We start from the raw sequence: 21,469 nt of genomic DNA, 5'->3' as shown, positions 1-21,469 counted from the left end.
AACTAGCTGTTATTGGCAGAGGTTTGAAACTCAGTCTATTATTGGTCTATTGACTTATACCGCCTGGTGATGTCACCAGGCAGGCAAAACTCCATACCACCAAAATAGGCTGAAATTTCTGGCGGCCTTTTCAAACAGCTCTTACACTAAAAGGGCATTATCATAATTTTCAAAATGTCACGTTATTATTCCAACCTCATAGTGTGCAAATATACAGTTGAAGTCGGAAGTTTATATACACCTTAGCCAAATACATTTATCCTCAGTTTTTCACAATTCCTGACATTTAATCCTCATAAAAATTCCCTGTTTTAGGTCAGTTAGGATCACCACTTTATTTTAAAAATGTGAAATGTCAGAATAATAGTAGAGAGAATGATTTATTTCAGCTTTTATTTATTTCATCACATTCCCAGTGGGTCAGAAGTTTACATACAATCAATTAGTATTTGGTAGCATTGCCTTTTAATTGTTTAATTTGGGTCAAACATTTTGGGTAGCCTTCCACAAGCTTCCCACAATAGGTTGGATGAATTTTGGCCTATTCCTCCTGACAGATCTGGTGTAACTGAATCAGTTTTGTAGGCCTCCTTGCTCACACATGCTTTTTCCGTTCTGCCCACAAATTATCTATAGGATTGAGGTCAGGGCTTCGTGATGGCCACTCCAGTACCTTGACTTTGTTGTCCTTAATCCATTTTGCCACAACTTTGGAAGTATGCTTGGGGTCATTGTCTATTTGGAAGACCCATTTGCGACCAAGCTTTTGCTTGGTGTCTTGAGATGTTGCTTCAAAATATCCACATAATTTTCCTCCCTCATGATGGCATCTATTTTGTGAAGTGCACCAGTTCCTCCTGCAGCAAAGCACCCCCCACAACATGATGCTGCCACCGCCGTGCTTCACGGTTGGGATGGTGTTCTTCGGCTTGCAAACCTCCCCCTCTTTCCTCCAAACATAATGATGGTCATTATGGCCAAACAGTTCTATTTTGTTTCATCAGACCAGAGGACATTTCTCCAAAAAGTACAATCTTTGTCCCCATGTGCAGCTGCAAACCATAGTCTGGCTTTTTTATGGCAGTTTTGGAGCAGTGGCTTCTTCCTTGCTGAGTGGCGTTTCAGGTTATGTCGATATAGGACTCGTTTTACTGTGGATATAGATACTTTTGTACCTGGTTCCTTCAGCATCTTCACAAGGGACTTTGCTGTTGTTCTGGGATTGATTTACACCTTCATCTCTAAGAGACAGAATGCGTCTCCTTCCTGAGCAGTATGATGGCTGCGTGGTCCCATGGTGTTTATACTTGCGTACTATTGTTTGTACAGATGAACGTGGTACCTTCAGGCATTTGGTACCTTCATTGCTCCCAAGGATGGACCAGACTTGTAGGGGTCTACTATTGCTTTCTGAGGTCTTGGCTGATTTCTTTTGATTTTCCCATGATGTCAAGCAAAAAGGCACTGAGTTTGAAGGTGGGCCTTGAAATACATCCACAGGTACACCTCCAATTGACTCAAATGATGTCAATTAGACTATCAGAAGCTTCTAAAGCCATGACATCATTTTCTGCTATTTTCAAAGCTGTTTAAAGGCACAGTCAACTTAGTATATGTAAACTTCTGACCCACGGTAATTGTGATACAGGAATTATAAGTGAAATAATCTGTCTATAAACCATTGTTGTAAAAATGACTTGGTTCATGCACAAGTAGATGTCCTGACCAACTTGCCAAAACTATAGTTTGTTAAACAAGACATTTGTGGAGTGGTTGAAAAACGAGTTTTAATGACTCCAACCTAATTGTATGTAAAACTTCCGACTTCAACTGTATCTAAAACACAGAAAAATCTAGTTTTTGACTTCACTGGGCGTTTAAGATGAACAGATTTGGGAATATGAGTCAAACTCTCGTTTAGATAATTTTTCTCAACATCCTCGCTACGAATCGAACATTCTCCTCCTCTCTGTCCTCAGTGTCTGCTGCTGCGAAGGCTCTGACTGTGTCCGATGAGACCGAGCGAAGCATGAAGATAACGTGGATGGCGGCACCGGGGAAAGTCATCAACTACCGAGTGACATACGTACCCACCGATGGCGGCAAAGAGATGTTCGCCAAGGTTCCTGGCACCTCCACCTCCACTGTGCTGAAGCGACTGACGCCCATGACCACTTATGACATCACGGTGCACCCCATCTACAAGCGGGGAGAAGGAAAAGCAAGGCAAGGAGTAGGAACGACACGTACGTTGGTCCATAATTCAACCCCATGAGATGAGAGACAGTAGGGTGCAGTGGGAAACACTGTGGGAGTGGGACAGGTATCTTTCACTAAGGACACCTCAGAGACTTGGTTAATACACACATATATTTAACACAAAGTTAAATAAAGGTATAAAAGAATATATATATGAGAGAGAGAGACTAACATGGAATGACATTGGGTTCTTTGACGCCGGAATGGCACCATATTCCCTTTGTAGTGCACTACTATTGATGTGCATATGGTTCTGGTCAAAAGTAGTACGCTCTATAGGGCATAGGATGCCATTTGGGACCCATGCTGGGACTCAAGACTTGTATTATGGACTAATGAGAAACTGACTGGAATGTGGGTTGGCTGATCTCATTGAAAAATGGCTAGCTTTGCCAAAGATGAAGTTACGATCTTTCTTCATGAGTTTGAACTGATATGTTTGCTCTGTTTGTCCCCTTGTAGTGTCACCTTACAAAGCTCCCAGAAACCTGAAGACCTCTGACCCTGGCAAGACCAGCTTCAGAGTCTCCTGGGACGCAGCCCCTGGAGATGTGCGTGGCTACAAGGTCACATTCCACCCCAGTGGCAATGATATCGACCTAGGAGAGCTGCTGGTTGGGCCCTATGACAACACTGTGGTATTAGAGGAGCTCCGGTGAGAGACAGGAAGTTATAACCCCAGACAGGAAGTCTTCTGCCTTGTGACATTTTCTGCATCCCAAATAGCACCCTATTCCATATAGTGCACTACTATTGACTATAGTCATTTGAATCTCATCTCTCCATCTCATCAGGGCCGGAACCAAGTACTCTGTAGCAGTGTTTGGAATGTTTGATGGAGGCCATTCTGCTGCACTGGCTGGAGAGGAGAAGACTACCCTCTCCGATGCACCCGAAGTACCATTGGAACCTTGGAACGGTAAAACCTTACAATACCATAACGTAACCGACTACCGACAAACAGACATTTGTTGCATCCTAAAGGGCACCTCATTTCCTAGCTTTGACCAGAGCAGTGCACTATATAGGTAATAGGGCACCGTATTGGAGGCAGCCACAGAACAACCACTCAGATAGACACACAGACCAAACCACAGACACACAATGTCCCAGCCACAGCTGGCTTTTCCACTGCGAGTTAGAGTATGACGCTAATCATCCCATTACAGGGAATTATGTGTCTGTCTAAACAAATCCACATCACAAACTCATTGGAATAAAGCACCACATCACACTGCCATCAATTCTAATCACTTATAGCTGTTTGGCTTCAATGGCCTTTTTTCTACCTCATATCATGTTAAAGGCACTTTCAAAAATCTCTGGAGCGTTTGGTACCCTGATCACGCTTTAAAGCATGTGCGAAACGCAATCGAACACTGGCTGAAACGAATTCTGGACCTGCGTGAGTAGCGGGTCCAAGATCCAGGACCAGAGTACCAGGTACTGTGACGCGACAGCGCGAGTCGGGTGACATTTTTTGGCCCGTTATAAACAAGCTAGCTCGCTAACGTCATGGAGAATGTGCGTCTTGCTAATCGCACGAGAAACAATTATTTTTCTGGTCTCGTGAAAGCAAAACATATTCTGTAGAATTCTCACAAACGCTCCAGGAAATTGAACCAGGGTACCAGGGTAATTTCATATGGTGCATATGATACTTACCACAGCATGGTGATAAGCAAGACATTATGATATTTGTAGGATGAATTAATTATGGGTAATATGTCTTGACCTCCTTTTTCTTGCAGTGTCACTGTGTGATGACTTACACTCCCCCACAACTCCAAACATTCAGCGTGCCAAACATGTTTGTGTATCTTTTGCCACAAACAAATATTTCTCATCACTGTGCCCATTTGACCCAGCAGCCATATCGTTTCTTCCTTAATCCTTCCTGACATGCAAAAGTTCATATTTCTAATTTTTACTTAGTTGGGGGGGGGGGGGACGTTTCTCTGCTTTTAATTAGAGATGTTTTACAACCAGGAGAGTATGCAGTGCACCCGAGCTGCCGTGAAGCAGAGCTCTATGCGGCTAGGAAAATGTTTCTCATAAAAGACCCTAAGAGAGCTGCTGACCTTGGCCCGAAATTCCTCTCAGTAAAGGGGAGCAGACACACTGACACACAGTGACACACTGCCCACCGCACCGATCAGAGCAGAGCGAGGGACGTTCCAGTCCATCATGACCAGACTTAAGTCGTTAAGACTCCTCTACAGTGTCTTACTGTCTCAGTTGATGACAGGTGGTTTTGTTGGGGAATGTCTCATAGACTTACATTGAACTTACAAGCGTTTTGTTTACCTGCGTTGTGTAACTCAAACAAACTGCTTCCATATATAACCAGATACACATTTTACAAGGGGCTATCCCCCACACATCGTCAAGCACCTGTTTCTCCATGCTGCAGTAAAGAAAGTGGGTAAATGTTTTGTTTTCTCCTCTAACCTGTTTTCAATTGCAGATACAGTGGGCAGATTGCATAGCTCCATGTCTGAACGACTCTGGGTCCTTTTGCTCGGCTGCAGGACGAGCGAGCAACCACCCTTTCACCCCCACAGGTGTCGAGGAGCGAGCACAGCAGGAATGTGCAATAACTCGGGGAGAGGAGTCTCTCGTATATCGTTTGTGAGCTGGTTGCTCTTGTTGTTCAGAGGCAGGGGACAAACCCAACGACAGAAACCCCACAAGCATCCCGAAGAGCTGCAGGCCACAAAAGCTTTTTGGATATACACAGAAAAAAAGAAGATGGACCCTCAGGGGAAAGAAAATAGTTGACCCCCCCCCGCAAGATAAAAATACTGCTGCAAAACATGTTGAAGCAATAGATAGTTTATTGTAGAAACATTATTGTATAGTACGTATTGTTTTTTAGTATAGTTATTGTGATATTTGTAATGCCTTTCTGCCTCCTGCTTGTTGATGTCTGTATTTGGTGTGTATATTTTGCCTGTGCATGTCTGTCTGAAACTGTTTTTTTTTTTATTATTCTATTGTTCTTTGGCACCCCTCTCCTCGTCCCTTCCTACACACATCCTCTCTACTGTCACACTACATGGACTGTACTAAGTGGTCAAATCCGAGGGGTGTCCATGGTATCAGGCCTCCCTTTCACGGCCCTCTCCTCCACCCCTTACAGAAGCCAAGTGTAAGAGCCAGGCCAAGGCTGACATCATCCTGCTGGTCGATGGCTCATGGAGTATTGGCCGTCTGAACTTCAAAACCATCCGCGCCTTCATCGCTCGCATCGTTGGTGTCTTTGACATCCACCCTGATAGAGTCATGATCGGTAATCTTTCCTTTGATCAAATCCCATTAGCAATGTGTACGATGGCATAGGTTCATCACCCAACTCAATTGAGTTTGATCTGGAGTTGATGCCATAATTGAAAATCAATGTTACATTCTGAACAATCACTTTGATTGGAGGTAGGTATAGTCTCATGCTGTGTTGTGTGTGTCTCCAGGTATGGTTCAGTACAGTGGAGACCCCAAGACTGAGTGGCATCTGAATGCCCACCCAACCCGTGATGGGCTTCTCAAAGCTGTGGCTGACCTGCCCTACAAAGGGGGAAACACCATGACAGGTGACGTATCATCAAATGAAGGGATAACTCCGAGCTGTCATCTGTTTAAAAAAAACCTAAGCTAACTTAACTTACTTTAACTTAAAATAACTTCACTTAACTTAATCATGATAAAAGTCCAAGCAGATGTGTTTATCTCAATATCAAATAATTTCAGGCTAACAATTAAGTACCCAGTGTGATTGTTTTAAATGAAAATGGTAAAAAAATATTTAAAAAAATATCTTCTTAGCAAAGAGCAATTTCTCAAACAATAATCTTTCTAGGACTGTCTGGGAGTGGTCTGAGTGGGGAGGGGAAAACTGAAAACTAAACTGTTATTGGCAGAGAGGTTTGGAACTCTCTTTCTTATTGGTCTATTAACTAATTTACCGCCTGATGATGTCACCAGGAAGGCCAAAACTCCATCCCACCAAAACAGTCTTTTCAAACAGCTCTTACACGAAAATGGGATTATCATAATTTTCATAATTTCACAGTATTATTCCAACTTGTGGAAATGATATAAAATAATATACTGCACTGGGCCTCTAAACAATCTCTCGAATGTCTCTCTGTAGGTATGGCCTTGAACTATATCCTCACAAACAACTTCAAGACAAACGTGGGACTGCGTAAGGACTCGCGCAAGATCGGTGTGCTCATTACTGACGGCAAGTCGCAGGACGAGATCATCACCAACTCCCAGGTGCTGAGGGACGAGAACATCGAGCTCTACGCCATCGGTGAGTGACCCTTCTAGTGTATAACTCTAAATCTGTCATGGTTCAGTGAATCATCAGGTCGTGACCATGTCAAGTGAAAACAGACATTTTACAATGAGAAGGTTTTCAACGCTTGGGCTGTATGAAAAAGATGGATGAAAAGACAATATTTTTGTCCAGACCCCACATAAGTAAATATTGTGGTGTTGTGTGACTTTTAGGTGTGAAGAACGCTGATGAGAATGAGTTGAGATCCATTGCCTCAGACCCAGATGAGATTCACATGTACAATGTGAATGATTTCTCCTTCCTGCTAGACATAGTGGATGAGCTCACCATCAACCTCTGTAACAGTGTGAAGGGTCCAGGTACTGTAAGGCCATCTTTCTCTTTCTCTTTCTCTTTCTCTTTCTCTCTCTCTCTCTCTCTCTCTCTCTTCTCTCTCTCTCTCTCTCTCTCTCTCTCTCTCTCTCTCTCTCTCTCTCTCTCTCTAATTATCGAACTCTTTCCCAATCACTGAGAGAAACATGGATTTGTGAAGCAATGCTCAACTTAAAGTTTTGCTATTATAAAATTATTCTCCCGAGTCAAGCTGTGTATTGTACTTGGTACAGCGGTTAGGGTTCTTTCTAATCTAAGATGCCAAAAGCAGCACAGATGGCAGAGAGCAGGCATTAGAAAGTAATTTAATCTGTCACCCAGAACAAGCTGTACTGGTCTCTCCCATCAGTTGCATAAATGGATTAGCATAGAAGGCAGAGAATAGCAATAAGAGCAGCGTGATTGATGAGACGAGCCAATAAAAAGACAGATTGAACGCCAACACTTTGATTTTTGTCTCGAAGGTTGCCTCACACACTTGATAAATTGAGTTTCTTCACTTATGTTACATAAGGTCCACCCATTTGTTGGAAAATTTAGATTTTTGGACACACTCCTGTCCTTAAATCAAATTTAGGAGGAAACACAATGGTGATTTACTACATGGGGAGGGAAACTATTTCCTCAAGAAGACTTTGGTCTGATATATAGAAACAGCTCCAACAGCCCTGTGTCAATGAGGCTAAGGTGTTCGGGACAGATTTGTGAGAGTGTTCAGGTCATGAAACGTTTGACGTGTTTGCTCAATTCCCGCCGCTTCTCGTGCAGGGGGCCTAGACCCGCCCACTAACCTGGTGACCTCCGAGGTAACCCACCACTCGTTCCGTGCTACCTGGACCGGCCCTGAAGGTCCTGTGGAAAAGTTCCGCGTCGACTACATGCCCGTGGTGGGAGGAATCACCGAACAGGTAAGCCTATATAGCCTACAGTACTGTACCTCACTTACCTCACCTCTCCAAGCTCAGCACATCTCTCCACGTTTACTGCATTTTGAACTGAAGAGCGTCAGCTCTCACACCTAGATACAGTACACCCAAAATCGAATCAAATCCAAGTTTGTTGGTCGCATACGCAGGTCAGCAGATGTAACGGGTGCAGTGAAATGCTTATGTTACTAGTGCTAACAATGCAGTAAATTGTCAAACAGTACACAATAATAATACAAATTGAATGAATAAATCAAGAAATGTCGGAACGAATCCAATTAACATCCAAATAGCACTGTAGCAGTAATCCAAATGCAATCCATATGTAAATACACCGGATGAATTTATACTAAGACTGTTATGTACAGCATTAGACACTGTATATTAGAGTGATCTGTGTAAAGAATCCAGTGTATACAATTGAACTAAAATGCAATGTACAGTAGTGGAAATAATAGAATGAGCTGTGTGGCGACAGAGAGGTCAGATGCAGGAGAGAGAACTGTGTTTCCAACAGCGCAGTTTATTCAACAAAAACTCACCGGGAAACATAACGAATCTAACAAATGGGTACAATGCCCTACGCACGACAGGACCAACGTGCACAAACACTTGCAAATAACATATCACCGACAATAAGGGGAAAAAGACAATAATTGATGGGATTGGAACCAGGTGTGATTCAAGGCAAGACAAAAGCAAAGGAAAATGAAAAGAGGATCAGCGATGGCTAGAAGGTCGGTGACTTCGACCGCCGTCCCGAACAAAGAGAGGGACCAACTTCGGCGGAAGTCGTGACAGTATATAAATACGCAGTACAAAACCCCACGTCAAGGGTAGGCTAGTGGTTAGAGCGTTGGACTAGTAACCGGAAGTTTGTGAGTTCAAATCCCCGAGCTGACAAGGTACAAATCTGTCGTTCTTCCCCTGAACAGGCAGTTAACCCACTGTTCCTAGGCCGTCATTGAAAATAAGAATTTGTTCTTAACTGACTTGCCTAGTTAAATAAAGGTAAAATAGAAAAAAAAAAAAATGGATAGAATTGCAGGAAATGAGCTCCAAATGTTCTACTGCCTGAGCTCCTGCTGCTCCTATAAAATATTAGCTCAAAAGTATTGTTGAACTCCTCCACCTAAATATAAACAGTGTCAAACATGAGTACCGGCACCTATTTCAGTCCAAGTCGAGCGAATGGTGTGTATAGACAGTATGTGAATAGAAAAGGTGTGTACAGCAGTAGTTATATAGGATGAGCCTTGACTAGAATACAGTATATACATATGAAGTCTATCACTATCAGTGAAGCGAGAATGTTATAGAGGAGTAAATATCACACCCCCCCAAATAAAATATTCTAACCTCCCATTTTATTGGTAATGGTGAGAAGTTAGCATTTCTTGGTTGGTATGAGTCTTTGTGCCTCTGTAACGTTCTCACTCACCATTATTCACGATTCATTCATCATTATCCATGATCATGGTAGCATCCACATTAATGTAGAAGTATTCAGAAACATATTATATGGTTATTTGCAATACAAGTTTCTCCAAAATGACACAACTCATTGTTTGCCATACATTTTTATTTGGGCACAACATAATGTGGAACATAACCAAAACAAACTGCAAATGCATCCAACAAATTTGCAGAGTCACAAGCTGGATGTAGTCATTGCGCGCTAGGAATATGGGAACAAATGCTCAATGTTTGACGATTTGAATACACATGTCAGTAAATTTGTCCAAATACTTATTACCCCATGAAGTGGAGGGACTAGATACATAAAGTGCTTTAATTTCTAAACATTAAAACGGATATGTTTGAAAATACCCTCAAATTAAAGGTGACTTTCTGTACTGTCACTTAATAAGAAAACATTTGATTGAAATCCAAAATTCTGGAGTATAGAGCCAAATTAAATGTGTTGCTTCACTGTCCAAATAAATATGCAGACGAGTGTGTAACAGAGAATTGGCTCTATTATTCCTTTTGTTCTGAATTCCTCTCTCAGACCTCTATGGTTCATCTTGCCAGAGGTGATCAGGGTCACTTAGGCAACGGCCTCATTTCACTTTGTTTATCCAGGAGTTTCTGAAGGAGGAACTGCCTTCTATGCTGCCTAACGGGAGATTTCATGGTTATCAAGTGTTATCCACAGTGAATTGTTTGCTTAAATCCACCTAGTTGTCATCATCGATCCGTTTCATCATGTTGATCAGATTAATATGTCTCTCTTCTCACCCTTGAGAAGTGGACAACAGTGGCTGAGGCAGACCTGCATTCAGTTTCACATTTATGTGAAGGAATGGATCTATTCCATGCTTTGCTTTCATTGGCCCTCGTCAGGGTTTGGGTGGTTCTAGTGAGCCCTGTCTGAAAGCGAGACCAAAGAGTTTCCACTAGGCTTCAACCTAAGACCAGACCCAGTCAGTTTAATAATACATTGTATTTTAAGCACTTTTCTCGACTCCCAAAGACACTTTTCATACACAATAAAATCAGCAGGATAAAAAGCAAGAAGTATGTAAAAGTACACTAAACGTGAGGCCAGACTAACCATGGAGTACACTAAACATGATAACAGATTAACCAGGCAAGTGAACTAGACAGAGCATAAAAGCTAAGACAACAGAGAATGCGGGTAAGCCCGTGTGAAGAGGTGCGTCTTTAGTGTGGATTTGAATATGTGTATGGGTTGTGAGGTTCTGACATGGAGAGGGAGGGAGTTCCAGTTTTGGGGGGCTGAACTGCTAAAGCCCGGTCTCACATGGAGCAGAGCCTGGTGCGAGGGATGGTGAGGATGGTCATCCAAGTTTTCAATTCACAGAGACAGTCTACAACAGAGGGGGGTGACATAGTGGAGATGGGGTTTGTGTGGATGTGGATTCATGTGTCATCTGCATATTAGTGAAATCTGAGTAAAAATTGACAGAGGATTTGGTCAAGGGGTAGCATGTAAATACTAAACAGCAATGGACGTAACACTGAGCCTTGTGGGACACCTTGTGATACAGGGGCTGGGGCAGACCTGCAGTTGCCAATGTAGACAAACTGTTGTCTATCAGATATATAGGAGTGGAACTAGGCAAGGAGTGTTCCGGAAACTCCAAGAAGCCTCTCCATAAGGTCAGTTAAAATATAATGGCAGACAGTATCAAATACTGCAGACAGGCCCAGGAGGATAAGGATGAAGATGTTGAGAGCATCAGCAGCACAGAGGAGGTTGTTCACTACCTTTACCAAGGCAGTTTTAGTGCAATGCATAGCCCGGAAGCCTGACTGAAAGGGTTCGGAAAGTTCATGAGAGGCCATGTTTTGAAGGGGAGGTTTGAGATAGGCCTGTAGTTTAGACTTGTAACAAAACTTCTCCTGCTAGAAACGGATTCTTGGCTTATCCATCCACACTCACCTCATTTCAAATGCTTGCGTTGGACCCCAAAAATCTTCTTCACACAAGTAAATCAGATTTGACATTGAATTTGATGATATGTGTGCTCCGTTATTTTGGATAGCCCTCTGACATTTTGAAGAGAGAGTAGTATGTGTGCGAGAAGATTAGTTTTGTTAGTTTTGTTTTGGGGTTTCCTAAATGTGTGCCGTATTAGTTGGGACATTTGCCTTTGACCTGCTGTAATTCCAATATAATCCCATGACGAATCTGCGGTTGCTGTTTATTTTCTGCTCAGCTTTTTGGACCATCCTCCTGTTGTACTTGGATTTTGAAGCGGGGTTTCCTGCATAACGACCGTGTTCCTTTGCACTCCTCAGATGATTGTCGATGGGGCGGTCACCACTGTGGTCCTGACCAAGCTGACCCCTCTGACGGAGTATGTGATCAACGTCTTCTCTGTGACCGGAGGGGAGACCAGCGAAGAGCCACTGAAGGGCACTGAAACCACCTGTAAGTGTTGCAGCCGTGCTGCTCCCTCTCCTCTCTGTCTTGTATTCCTCTTCCGCCGTTTCCTCACACAACCTCGTCCCAATTACCCAGAGTAAACCTTGTAATCACTTCCTGGAAAGGTGGCCCGGTTCAGCCAATCCAATAGCCTTATTTGGAAGTTGAATGACTCAGCAGAGCTGCAGATGAGATGAGTTTCGCAAAGACTTCTGTCGGTTGCCCTCAGGGATGATTAAAAGGGAACTTTAATGTAGGGATAGCAACACCGCTCCAATGAGTTCCACTGGTGTAGGAGCTCATTTGTTTCATTACGGTATATGATGCTGAAATTAACTACATCCCCATGCCCTCCATGCTTATTAGGCTGTTTTTAAATGGGTTGAACATGGATGGAACTTTATGTTGCTCTTGGCGGCATATTAAACAGGGTTGTTTACACCACCAGGGTTATATTGGGTGTATATCTGATTGGTGGCAGTAAAGTGTTAAACAATAAGTTCCCATAAGGTTTCCCTTCTTATGAGGAGAATAACCATTGTTCTCTCATTTCTGGGCCTCATTAAAAGTGTCTTAAGAAAACGGACATAATTTCACATGATGGTTAAATACACTGACCACTTTCATTGTTCTATTTGTACTTAATAGTGGACGTTGTTACTTTTTGAAATGTGTCCCTTTGATTTACATGGTGGATGTGCTAAGATATTTCTCACTCCCATAAAGCATGGTTATTGTTTTGTCGCCCTCCACTTGGACACCGTAATAGTAGGGTGAGATCACCATAGTTTCCTTTAGTTGTCAGTTGAAGCTAACACGTTGATCAGTGGTGGAAAAACGATTCAATTGTCATACTTGAGTAAAAGTACAGATACCTTAATAGAAAATGAATCAAGTAAAAGTCACCCAGTAAAATGCTACTTGAGTAAAAGTTTGAAAGTATTTTGTTTTAGCCGTAAACACAGAGATGTGGGTGGCTGGGTTGTGTTGTAGATGTCAATAGACTAGAGTTAGGTGGGTAGCTGTGGTTGTAGGTTTTCCAACATTTCCAGAAGATGGGCAGGGAATCTGCTCTCCTGACGTTAGGGTGGAGCTTGTTCCACTGTTGGGGTGCCAGGATAGAGGAGAGCTTCGACTGGTGGTGACTAACTGTGGGTTTCCTACCTGCTCTCTCCGCAGTGCCACTACCCGGGGTGATCAAGTTGACTGTGTACGACGAGACCATGACCACCTTTAAGGTGAGGTGGGAGAAGGCTGAAGGGGCGACAGGCTATATGCTGCTCTACCGTGCCATCAATGCCACTGTGCCCACTGTGGAGAAAGAGGTGAGTAGGAGAACACACACACACACACACACACACACACACACACACACACACACACACACACACACACACACACACACACACACACACACACACACACACACACACACACACACACACACACACACACACACACACACACACACACACACACACACACACACACACACACATATCCTGGTGGAGGACGCGTTGGATAGGAGCTCCATGTGCATGATCAGCATATCCCCATCCAGTTTATAACTCCTTGAAGCCAAGGCCTCTGCTAGTGGGGCCTTACTCATTCCAGATGGCAATATGATGATCTCTGCACAGAGCAGGAAGTGGACGTTTACAGTTGTGTTCAGGCAAGGCCTACAAAAAACAGACCCTTTGGACCCATAGGGTAATGGGAAGGACTAGCTCATGCTGACCCTGTACAGATGATTTTTTTCACCAGTGAAGTCATTGAGGTGATATTAACCAAAGAAAATCTTAACAAATGCTGTATATTTTGAACTGCAGGCTTCTGTAAGGGCTGGCAAGACATAGTGTACCCTTTAGAGGGATTTCACTATGGACTGAAGGCAGCAAGGCAGGCATACCAGTTAGCTCTGTGAACCAGGTGTTCAAAAAGTGTCCTTTTGACAAGTCCTGTCTTGTTGTTTTGTTCCCCTTTGTCGTCCGGCCTGCTCTAACACTCTCTCTCCCTCCTCTCCTTCTCTCCCTCTCCCCTTCCCCCCTCTCCTGCCTCCCCTGCCGTGCAGGTACGAGTTGGGGCAGATGTGAATGATGTTCAGCTGAAGGATCTTATCACCGACACAGCGTATACACTCACCCTGTTCGCCCTACATGGAGTGGCAGCCAGCAACCCCCTCATAGACCAAGGAGTCACCTGTATGTTCCTCTTATCTCTGTCTCTCTTTATTTCTCTCTCTTTCTCTGTCTCTCTTTGGGTCTCTCTCTTCCTCTCTCGTCTCTCTTTCTCTCTCTTTCTCTCTTTTTGTCTCTCTCTTTCTCTCTCGTCTCTCTCTTTCTCTCTCGTCTCTCTCTTTCTCTCTCGTCTCTCTCCTTCTCTCTCGTCTCTCTCTTTCTCTCTCTTTCTCTCTCGTCTCTCGTCTCTCGTCTCTCTCTCTCTCTTCTCTCTCTCTCTCTCTTGTCTCTGTCTCTGTCTCTTTCTCAATTTCAATTAAATTTAAGGGGCTTTATTGGCATGGGAAACATATGTCTACATTGCCAAAGCAAGTCAAATAAATAATACACACAAGTTAAATAAACAATAAAAATGTAACAGTAAACATCACACTCACAAAAGTTCCAAAAGAATAAAGACATTTCAAATGCCATATTATGTCTATATACAGTGTTGTGACGATGTGCAAATAGTTAAAGTACAAAAGGGAACATAAGCAAACATAAATATGGGTTGTATTTACAATGGTGTTTGTTCTTCACTGGTTGCCCTTGTTGCTGTGATGCCACATGGGTATTTCACCCAATAGATATGGGAGTGTATCAACATCTCTTTCCCCCACCATGACCCTATAGAGCTGTGTACTACCTCACAATACATAGATGGGTCACTAACTTTCACTCCCTTGCCCCCTCTACCACACGCTCTCTTTTCTCCCTCTCTATCCCTTTCTCTGTCATTCCTCTTACCCAGTGCCCTTGCCACCATCGGGTAATCTGAGGATCACTGGTGTCACCCATAGTGCCATGAAGCTCAGATGGGACGCATCCCCGGGGAAAGTCCTCAAGTACATCATCACCTACAAGCCAGAGGAAGGAGAGCTCAAAGAGGTGACGCGAGCACCACACATTTAAACAGGCCTGTCGCTAATATAGAATTTTTCCTTTCAATCTGAAAGGTTTTGAAACACAATCTCTAGCTACAGCAATAAATAACATGTATGGTTAAGCCCTATGGGCCCTGGTCAAAAGTAGTACACTATGTAGGGAATGGGGTGTCATTTAGGACACACAAATACTGTCCTCAAAGTTCTACATTGGTGCCATGAGGTCATGGGAAAAGTGTGTGTGAGGAACTCAACGTTCTCTAAGATCGCCTAGCTGTTTAGGGAAGGCCACTGAAGTCAGGGGGTTATAATAGCAGCCCTTTCAGTAGACTGGGATCTTGACTCCATGGGCAGGCCAGCACATGTCGATGTGGGGAAAGAAGCCTACTGGCAGTCAGAGAAGACACTGGCCCCAGCACCCAGCCACAGGCTCAGAGATATATCACCGGCGTCACTCGTCATCATTTCTCACTTACATTTAAGAGACCGCCAAGCTGTGAAGAAAGCTCAAAATTGATGTTGAAGGAGGTGTCTCTTTGGACACCCCTGAAAGAACCTCCAGAAATGACTGATGGATGAGCTATGGGCCTCCACTGGATACATCCAACCAGCTCCTCTCATGGATAACATCTGAAGGCTGCTGTCTCCAAAGTAGCCTCTCTCTGTGGATTTATGTTCTAAGGTCTGCCCTGTCGGTTGCCACAGATTTTTCCTCCACGTTACAATTGGAGGACTGTCACTGTTATGGACACCTTTTTCTTGATTTTCTTTCACGAAGTTTGAAGTGGAAACTGAATTGAAAGAGACATTTATCCGCATTCCTGCTGGAAGCTTTTTGACTTCAAGGGTTTTTCCTACCATTAAACATCCTCTGGAATGACCAATATAGCCGGAGGACTTTTCTAAGGACACGTACTATTATTCATGAGGCTTTTCTCAAATGTGCTGATGACGTTTAGAAATAACAAGGAACGAAATTGGAGAGAGGAAAGAGTGTTGGATTTCACTTCGAGAACATTGTGTTGGTTAACATCTATGTTCAAAATGGGACAATCTGAGTTTCTGTTAATGTTAGTAGTGGGAGTTCATGCTAGTTGGTCAGCAGAAAATACGGTTGTTAATTGTTTGTTGATCCTATAATCCTAATACCCCTTTTCTGCCAGGTTGAAGTCAATGGTGATATAACATACCTGCCTCTTACCAACCTCATCTCTCAATCTGAGTACGACGTTGCTGTCACCCCAGTTTACGACGAAGGCATTGGAAACTCTATGCTTGGACAAGCCATTACAGGTACACAATCGTTTGTCTGATTTATTGTTTGGCTGACGAGCAGTAGATTAGAGATTAGTGTGTCTGTAATGGTGAGAATTGAGTGTGTCTGTAATGGTGAGAATTCAGTGTGTCTGTAATGGTGAGAATTGAGTGTGTCTGTGGTGAGAATTCAGTCTGCAGATCCCCCTTGGATTCAGCCTCTCGTCTTTCTAGATGAAGCCCAAACATGAAGCCACTGTTCCCCGAGGGGGAGGGTGTGCGTGTGTGTGTGTGTAGTTAATTGTGTGTTTGTGTGTGTCTGCTGTCACTCACTGCATGGGGCCTTCTTCATCATTAATCACAGATGATTTGAGGACATTTTGTTTTCCACACACTCACACGCAAAAACCCATTTGTCGACGATTGTTCCACAAAATGGACTCGCAGCAAAAATGATCCTCACATGGTTCGCAGCCCTTCTGATGAAATGGCTGTGCCTCATCTCTCAGGACTTCCTCATAATAATCACATCTCCCTCTCTCACGTCTCTGTCCATGTGTACAGATGTTGTTCCTGCCCCGCAGAATCTGAAGTTGTCCGAGGTGACCCAGACCTCGTTCAGGGCCACCTGGGAACACGGGGCCCCTGACGTGGCCCTCTACCGAATTGGCTGGACCAAGAAGGGAGAGAACAACTTCCAATATGTACGTTGATCAAGTGGCTAGCCGACGGTGATTGTTGACTGGACCATCTACTGCTATAGAGCGGACAGGATTGAATGGAGTGGTGAAATGTGACTGTTTATGCTTTCTCACTCAACTCTCTCTTTCCCTCTCCCTTTCTCACTCAACTCTCTCTTTCCCTCTCCCTTTCTCACTCCCCCCCCCCCCTCCCCCCACCCCTCCCCTCTCCAGTCTATCCTGAACAGTGATGTAACGTCCCATAATCTGGAGAACCTGGATCCGGACACCCTGTATGATGTCACCGTCACGGCCATCTACCCAGACGAGTCAGAGAGCGAGGACCTGATTGGCAGCCAGCGCACATGTAGGTTGACCCTTCTCTTCTTCTCCTCTGTCATCCTCCTATCAATTCCATTCATGTTTTCCAGTTAGACCACAGATGTGGCCCACAGCCTCTATTGGAATAACCTGTTGTTCTCTTTAACGTTCTCTTTTTCCAGTGTTAAAGATGACCACGCCTGGTATGTTATTTGAAACGGAGAAGGACAGTGTCATTGTAATATTCATGACTATAATTATTATGGTAATGCGAACGATAATGACAGTGTTGTTGATGGAAAACGCACTTAAAAATGAATCATCATCTGCATGTGCATTGATGTTCCTTTAAAGAGCTGCAAATGCGAAAGTGTGACTACTGACCCGCAGGGACCGGACATTCCACCACCGACACCTCATTGTCAACCATTCGTCATAATATCATTTCTCGTGTCATTTAATGTCGTTTTTCATGCCGTTATGTTGTCCTTCCTCGTGTCTTTAATGTCAAGCCTCATCATGTCACAATGTCTTCCTTATCACATGTCCCCATCATTAGAAATGCATGTGCCATGTTCAATGGTAACCTGACCGGCTGCTTCACTCTCCTTTTGTGTCGCTTATGTGTATTTCCTCACCAAATCATGTGTACTTCATCACCAAATCATGTATACTTCATCACCAAATCATGTGTTCCCATCATCTCACCCCCCCCCCTCATCATTACCGTCATTGCTTCATCCAGCTTCATGACCCCCAAGTGATCATTGGGAATTGGTAAAGGCTGTGTCATGTGCCCTGCAGCCATTGTATATACATGACCACTGTCTTGGGTCAGTGTATTGATTGTAATGTGTTCCTAGCTCCCACTGGACCTCCGCAGAACTTGCAGGTGTTCAACGCGACCACGGTCACTCTGACAGTGAAGTGGGACCACGCCCCAGGTCCCGTACAGAACTACAAGATCTCCTTCCAACCTGTGGCAGGAGGCAAAGCTCTCTCAGTAAGTCACACACCCTCCAGTAGTTTCTTGAAATATTTGAATAATTCTAACTAAGTGTGTATTTTGAGCAACTGATAAGCTTTGGCCGCCCATGACGACCCTGACTACTAAATCCTTTTATCAGTTGCTCAAAATACACACTTAGTTAGAATTGCTTAACTTGATTAATTATACCTTCTGGGTATGATATCTCTCAGTTTACTCACATATAATTTAGAGTAGGTTGTTCTTACTTTCTGGTCCGTAAGTGAGCGGTGATGTTGGTTGTTATCAGTGTAATTTCTCCAATGTGCCTGAAGTAGTTTAACCCCAATGATGAAAATGGGAAAATCTGTGCATCAGTACTTCTTAAGGCCAACAGATAAACAGCCCAAAACCTTAAAAGGGATAGTTCACCCAAATTACAAAATAAAATATTGGTTTTCTTAACCTGTAAGCAGTCTATGGACAAGGTATGACAGCAATCCATGCGCTGGTTTAGTTTCCCTGGCACTGTTTCCACATGCTAACGTTTGAGCATTTATGGCACAAATCTCATTCAAATCATGGGACCGATGTTAGCATTTTTTTGCACATCATGTTAAAATCATCTGTAAGTGACTTTCAGCAATACATTTGAGATACTTTTGGATGATTTGGACATGACGTGCAAAAAAGGCTAACATCGGTCCCATGACATCAATGGGATTTGTGCCACAAATGCTACAACGTTAGCATGTGGAAATAGTGCCAGGAAAACTAAACCAAAGAATGGATTGCTGTCATACATTTTCCGGAGACTGCTTACAGGGTAACGAAACCAATATGTCATTTTGTAACTCGGCCAAAACTATGCCTTTAAAGTCAAAGGGCTAAATCCGTGTGCATAGAAGTACTGAAGCTTTTCTGAATTGGTTCATTGTAACATGAAATCCCTTGCCTCTTGGGACCCACTAGTGGACCCCCCCCCCACACACACTGACAAGAGTAGTAAGTAGTAGTCCCGTGTGGCTCAGTTGGCAGAGCATGGCGCTTGCAACGCCAGGTCTGTGGGTTCAATTCCCACAGGGGACCAGAACTAAAATGTGTAAAATGTAAATGTATTAACAACAGGCTCTTTTGTCTTCCTGCACATCGTTAGTTTGACATTTGATCATGACATTGTCTTCCTATCCGGTCTGCTTGTGTACTTACTGTATCTGGCAGCCAAGCCCACATTCCTGACTGATAACTTAATTGTGAGCAGCGACGGAAATTGCTTGGGAATTCCTTTCGGAACATTTTTTTTTGGGGGGGGGGTGGTCTTTTTCGGTTGACAATGCGCTAATATGAAAAGAATTTGGTTAGTTAAACAATTTTCCTAAGTGTCTCTGAGAAGTTATGACAGGGCACCCCAAACAAGGTGTCAGTTCTCTAAACCGTGATCTCAACATGACACCATTGGGACAGAGCTGTTGCATGTACATCTGATCCCGTCATAGCACATTATTGCTATTCTAGTACTGTGTCTCTGTACACTTAAAACAGTATGGAGACATCTGCTGCTGTGGGTCTGAAGACTTGTTGATTTAACATAAGGCATATAAGCCAGGCATGACGTTCACACTTGGGTGATAATGAGGATCCTCAAGTGCCTTTCTCTGATATGATGGTTTAGGGATGTCAAGGCACAAACAGTGGATGTGTTGCTGAGGTGAGCTGCGAAGTAGATATGTCAGATATGAGCAAATGCAATGGAAATGGCATCGTATGTCTTTCCGCTCAATGGCTTTAGCGCTTCCTGCTGTCAATAGTTGTTGCTTACTGTAGTGCCCATTAATCGGCATGATGTTGCAACGTAAAAGGCTTCCATGACGTCCAGCGTCCCTCAAGACCATTTCGTCTTCCCTTTACATACTACTTGTTGATGAACAGAGTAGTGTGAGAAAGGCAATTGTTGTTTGAATGAGCAACTCTGTTCACACAAATGGCATCAGGTAAATAAATGATTCATGTATTGGTTGATTATAGAGAAACTCAATTGCTGCTTTGATAGAGTTGGAGTTTACATTGGTCATGTTTGGATGGCTTCCCCGGGACAATGTCGAAGAACTCTGCTTGGCCTCAACTGCAGAGGTAGCTAGCTAGTGGGCTTCGGGGCATTTTGTCTCAGAGCCGAGGAAAGCGCTAACCATTGAAACAGTGTTACTTGTCATCCATCTATCAGCCCTTTATAATGTATTGCTCTTTAAACTTTGAAGTGAGATGTTCTATCCTCCCAGAGACATAGAAAAGACTCTGACTTGTTGACATGTTGTCTCCCAAACAGACCCAGGTCGGAGGGAAGAAGAACAGTGTCATCCTCCAGAAGCTAACGCCTGACACTCCCTACTCTGTCACTGTGGCTGCCATTTACCCCAGCGGAGAGGCCAAAGACATCTCAGGCCAAGGAAAGACCAGTAAGTGGACCTGACGACAGGATCTCTCGAACCCTCAGGCGTATAACAGGCCAGAGAACACCCACAACATTCCCCCAATAGATGTATAAATTTAGAGTACAATCAATAGAGAAGATAAAACCATTTTGTACAGGATTTTGACTTCAGTTCAATCAATATTATAACAAGAACACACAGTCAAATGTTTGAATCCCCATATTAAAGCCATTTGGTTTTACGCAGAGCCTCTTGGTGGAGTGAAGAACCTGCAGGTGACCAACCCCACCATGACCACCCTGAACGTGAAATGGGAGGCGGCCGACGGGAAAGTGAAAGAATACAAAGTCATCTATGTACCTGCTGCCGGTGGAGCTGAGAGCATGGTAGGCATGGTAGGCATGGTAGGACCGGTAGGAAGTCTCTCAGCGTACAGTTGGCTGACTGTAGAAAATACTCCCAACAATACACATCCAAAAATAAGAATTAGCATATCACTGTATTGTTTGATATAGTTTGCTTTATGAATCACAAAATATGGTAAACAAACTACAGTATCTTCAGTCAAACAGGGTTGCATAGGCATGTTGGCCGTCGTTAATAGTCGGGTTGTGTTTGTTTAATGTAAAGGAGACTGTGGATGCCACTTCCACCACCACGGTTCTGAAAGGCCTCCTGCCAGACACCCTCTACACCGTCTCACTGGTGCCTGTCTATGAAGTGGGAGATGGACAGAAACAGTCTGAGAACGAAAAGACAAGTAAGACTGGCTGACATCTACGTCTAAAGATCGTTACAGATCTTCTAAAGATCACTTATTCAGTGATCTTTTCAGGGACTGATAATGGCCTTCTTAAAAGCCGATTTATGGAGTGAATCCATAAATATCCACCAATGCGGAGGATAACTCTACATTGAGTCTGTATTTGAACTTTATACAGACTCCTTGCAATACCAAGT

At 43.6% G+C, this 21,469-nt stretch overlaps 1 protein-coding gene and 1 non-coding gene across 13 annotated transcripts in view; both read left to right on the top strand.

The window, feature by feature from the left end:
- The window catches only part of LOC123994897 (collagen alpha-1(XII) chain-like), a 91,703-nt gene that overhangs the window by 24,541 nt on the left and 45,693 nt on the right, over positions 1-21,469 (top strand). For 7 of the 12 annotated variants that reach the window (XM_046297977.1, XM_046297980.1, XM_046297978.1 and 4 more), the window contains exons 15-34: positions 1,980-2,246; positions 2,722-2,914; positions 3,054-3,178; positions 5,402-5,551; positions 5,730-5,849; positions 6,410-6,574; positions 6,775-6,921; positions 7,703-7,842; positions 11,629-11,761; positions 12,935-13,080; positions 13,827-13,956; positions 14,726-14,862; positions 16,022-16,151; positions 16,677-16,816; positions 17,027-17,159; positions 17,296-17,316; positions 17,977-18,116; positions 20,404-20,533; positions 20,756-20,904; positions 21,140-21,269. In XM_046297977.1, the coding sequence (XP_046153933.1) occupies positions 1,980-2,246; positions 2,722-2,914; positions 3,054-3,178; positions 5,402-5,551; positions 5,730-5,849; positions 6,410-6,574; positions 6,775-6,921; positions 7,703-7,842; positions 11,629-11,761; positions 12,935-13,080; positions 13,827-13,956; positions 14,726-14,862; positions 16,022-16,151; positions 16,677-16,816; positions 17,027-17,159; positions 17,296-17,316; positions 17,977-18,116; positions 20,404-20,533; positions 20,756-20,904; positions 21,140-21,269 (2,826 nt within the window). The remainder of the gene's footprint in view (positions 1-1,979; positions 2,247-2,721; positions 2,915-3,053; positions 3,179-5,401; positions 5,552-5,729; positions 5,850-6,409; positions 6,575-6,774; positions 6,922-7,702; positions 7,843-11,628; positions 11,762-12,934; positions 13,081-13,826; positions 13,957-14,725; positions 14,863-16,021; positions 16,152-16,676; positions 16,817-17,026; positions 17,160-17,295; positions 17,317-17,976; positions 18,117-20,403; positions 20,534-20,755; positions 20,905-21,139; positions 21,270-21,469) is intronic. The other 5 variants (XM_046297973.1, XM_046297974.1, XM_046297981.1 and 2 more) reach the window with 5 other exon arrangements.
- trnaa-ugc lies at positions 19,096-19,169 on the top strand. The gene has a single exon. It is a non-coding gene; the product is annotated as a tRNA-Ala (tRNA).

This window comes from Oncorhynchus gorbuscha, linkage group LG14 (genome assembly GCF_021184085.1).
Source record: "Oncorhynchus gorbuscha isolate QuinsamMale2020 ecotype Even-year linkage group LG14, OgorEven_v1.0, whole genome shotgun sequence".
Classification (NCBI taxonomy): Eukaryota; Metazoa; Chordata; class Actinopteri; order Salmoniformes; family Salmonidae; genus Oncorhynchus; species Oncorhynchus gorbuscha.
This window is presented reverse-complemented; position numbering and strand designations above follow the sequence as displayed.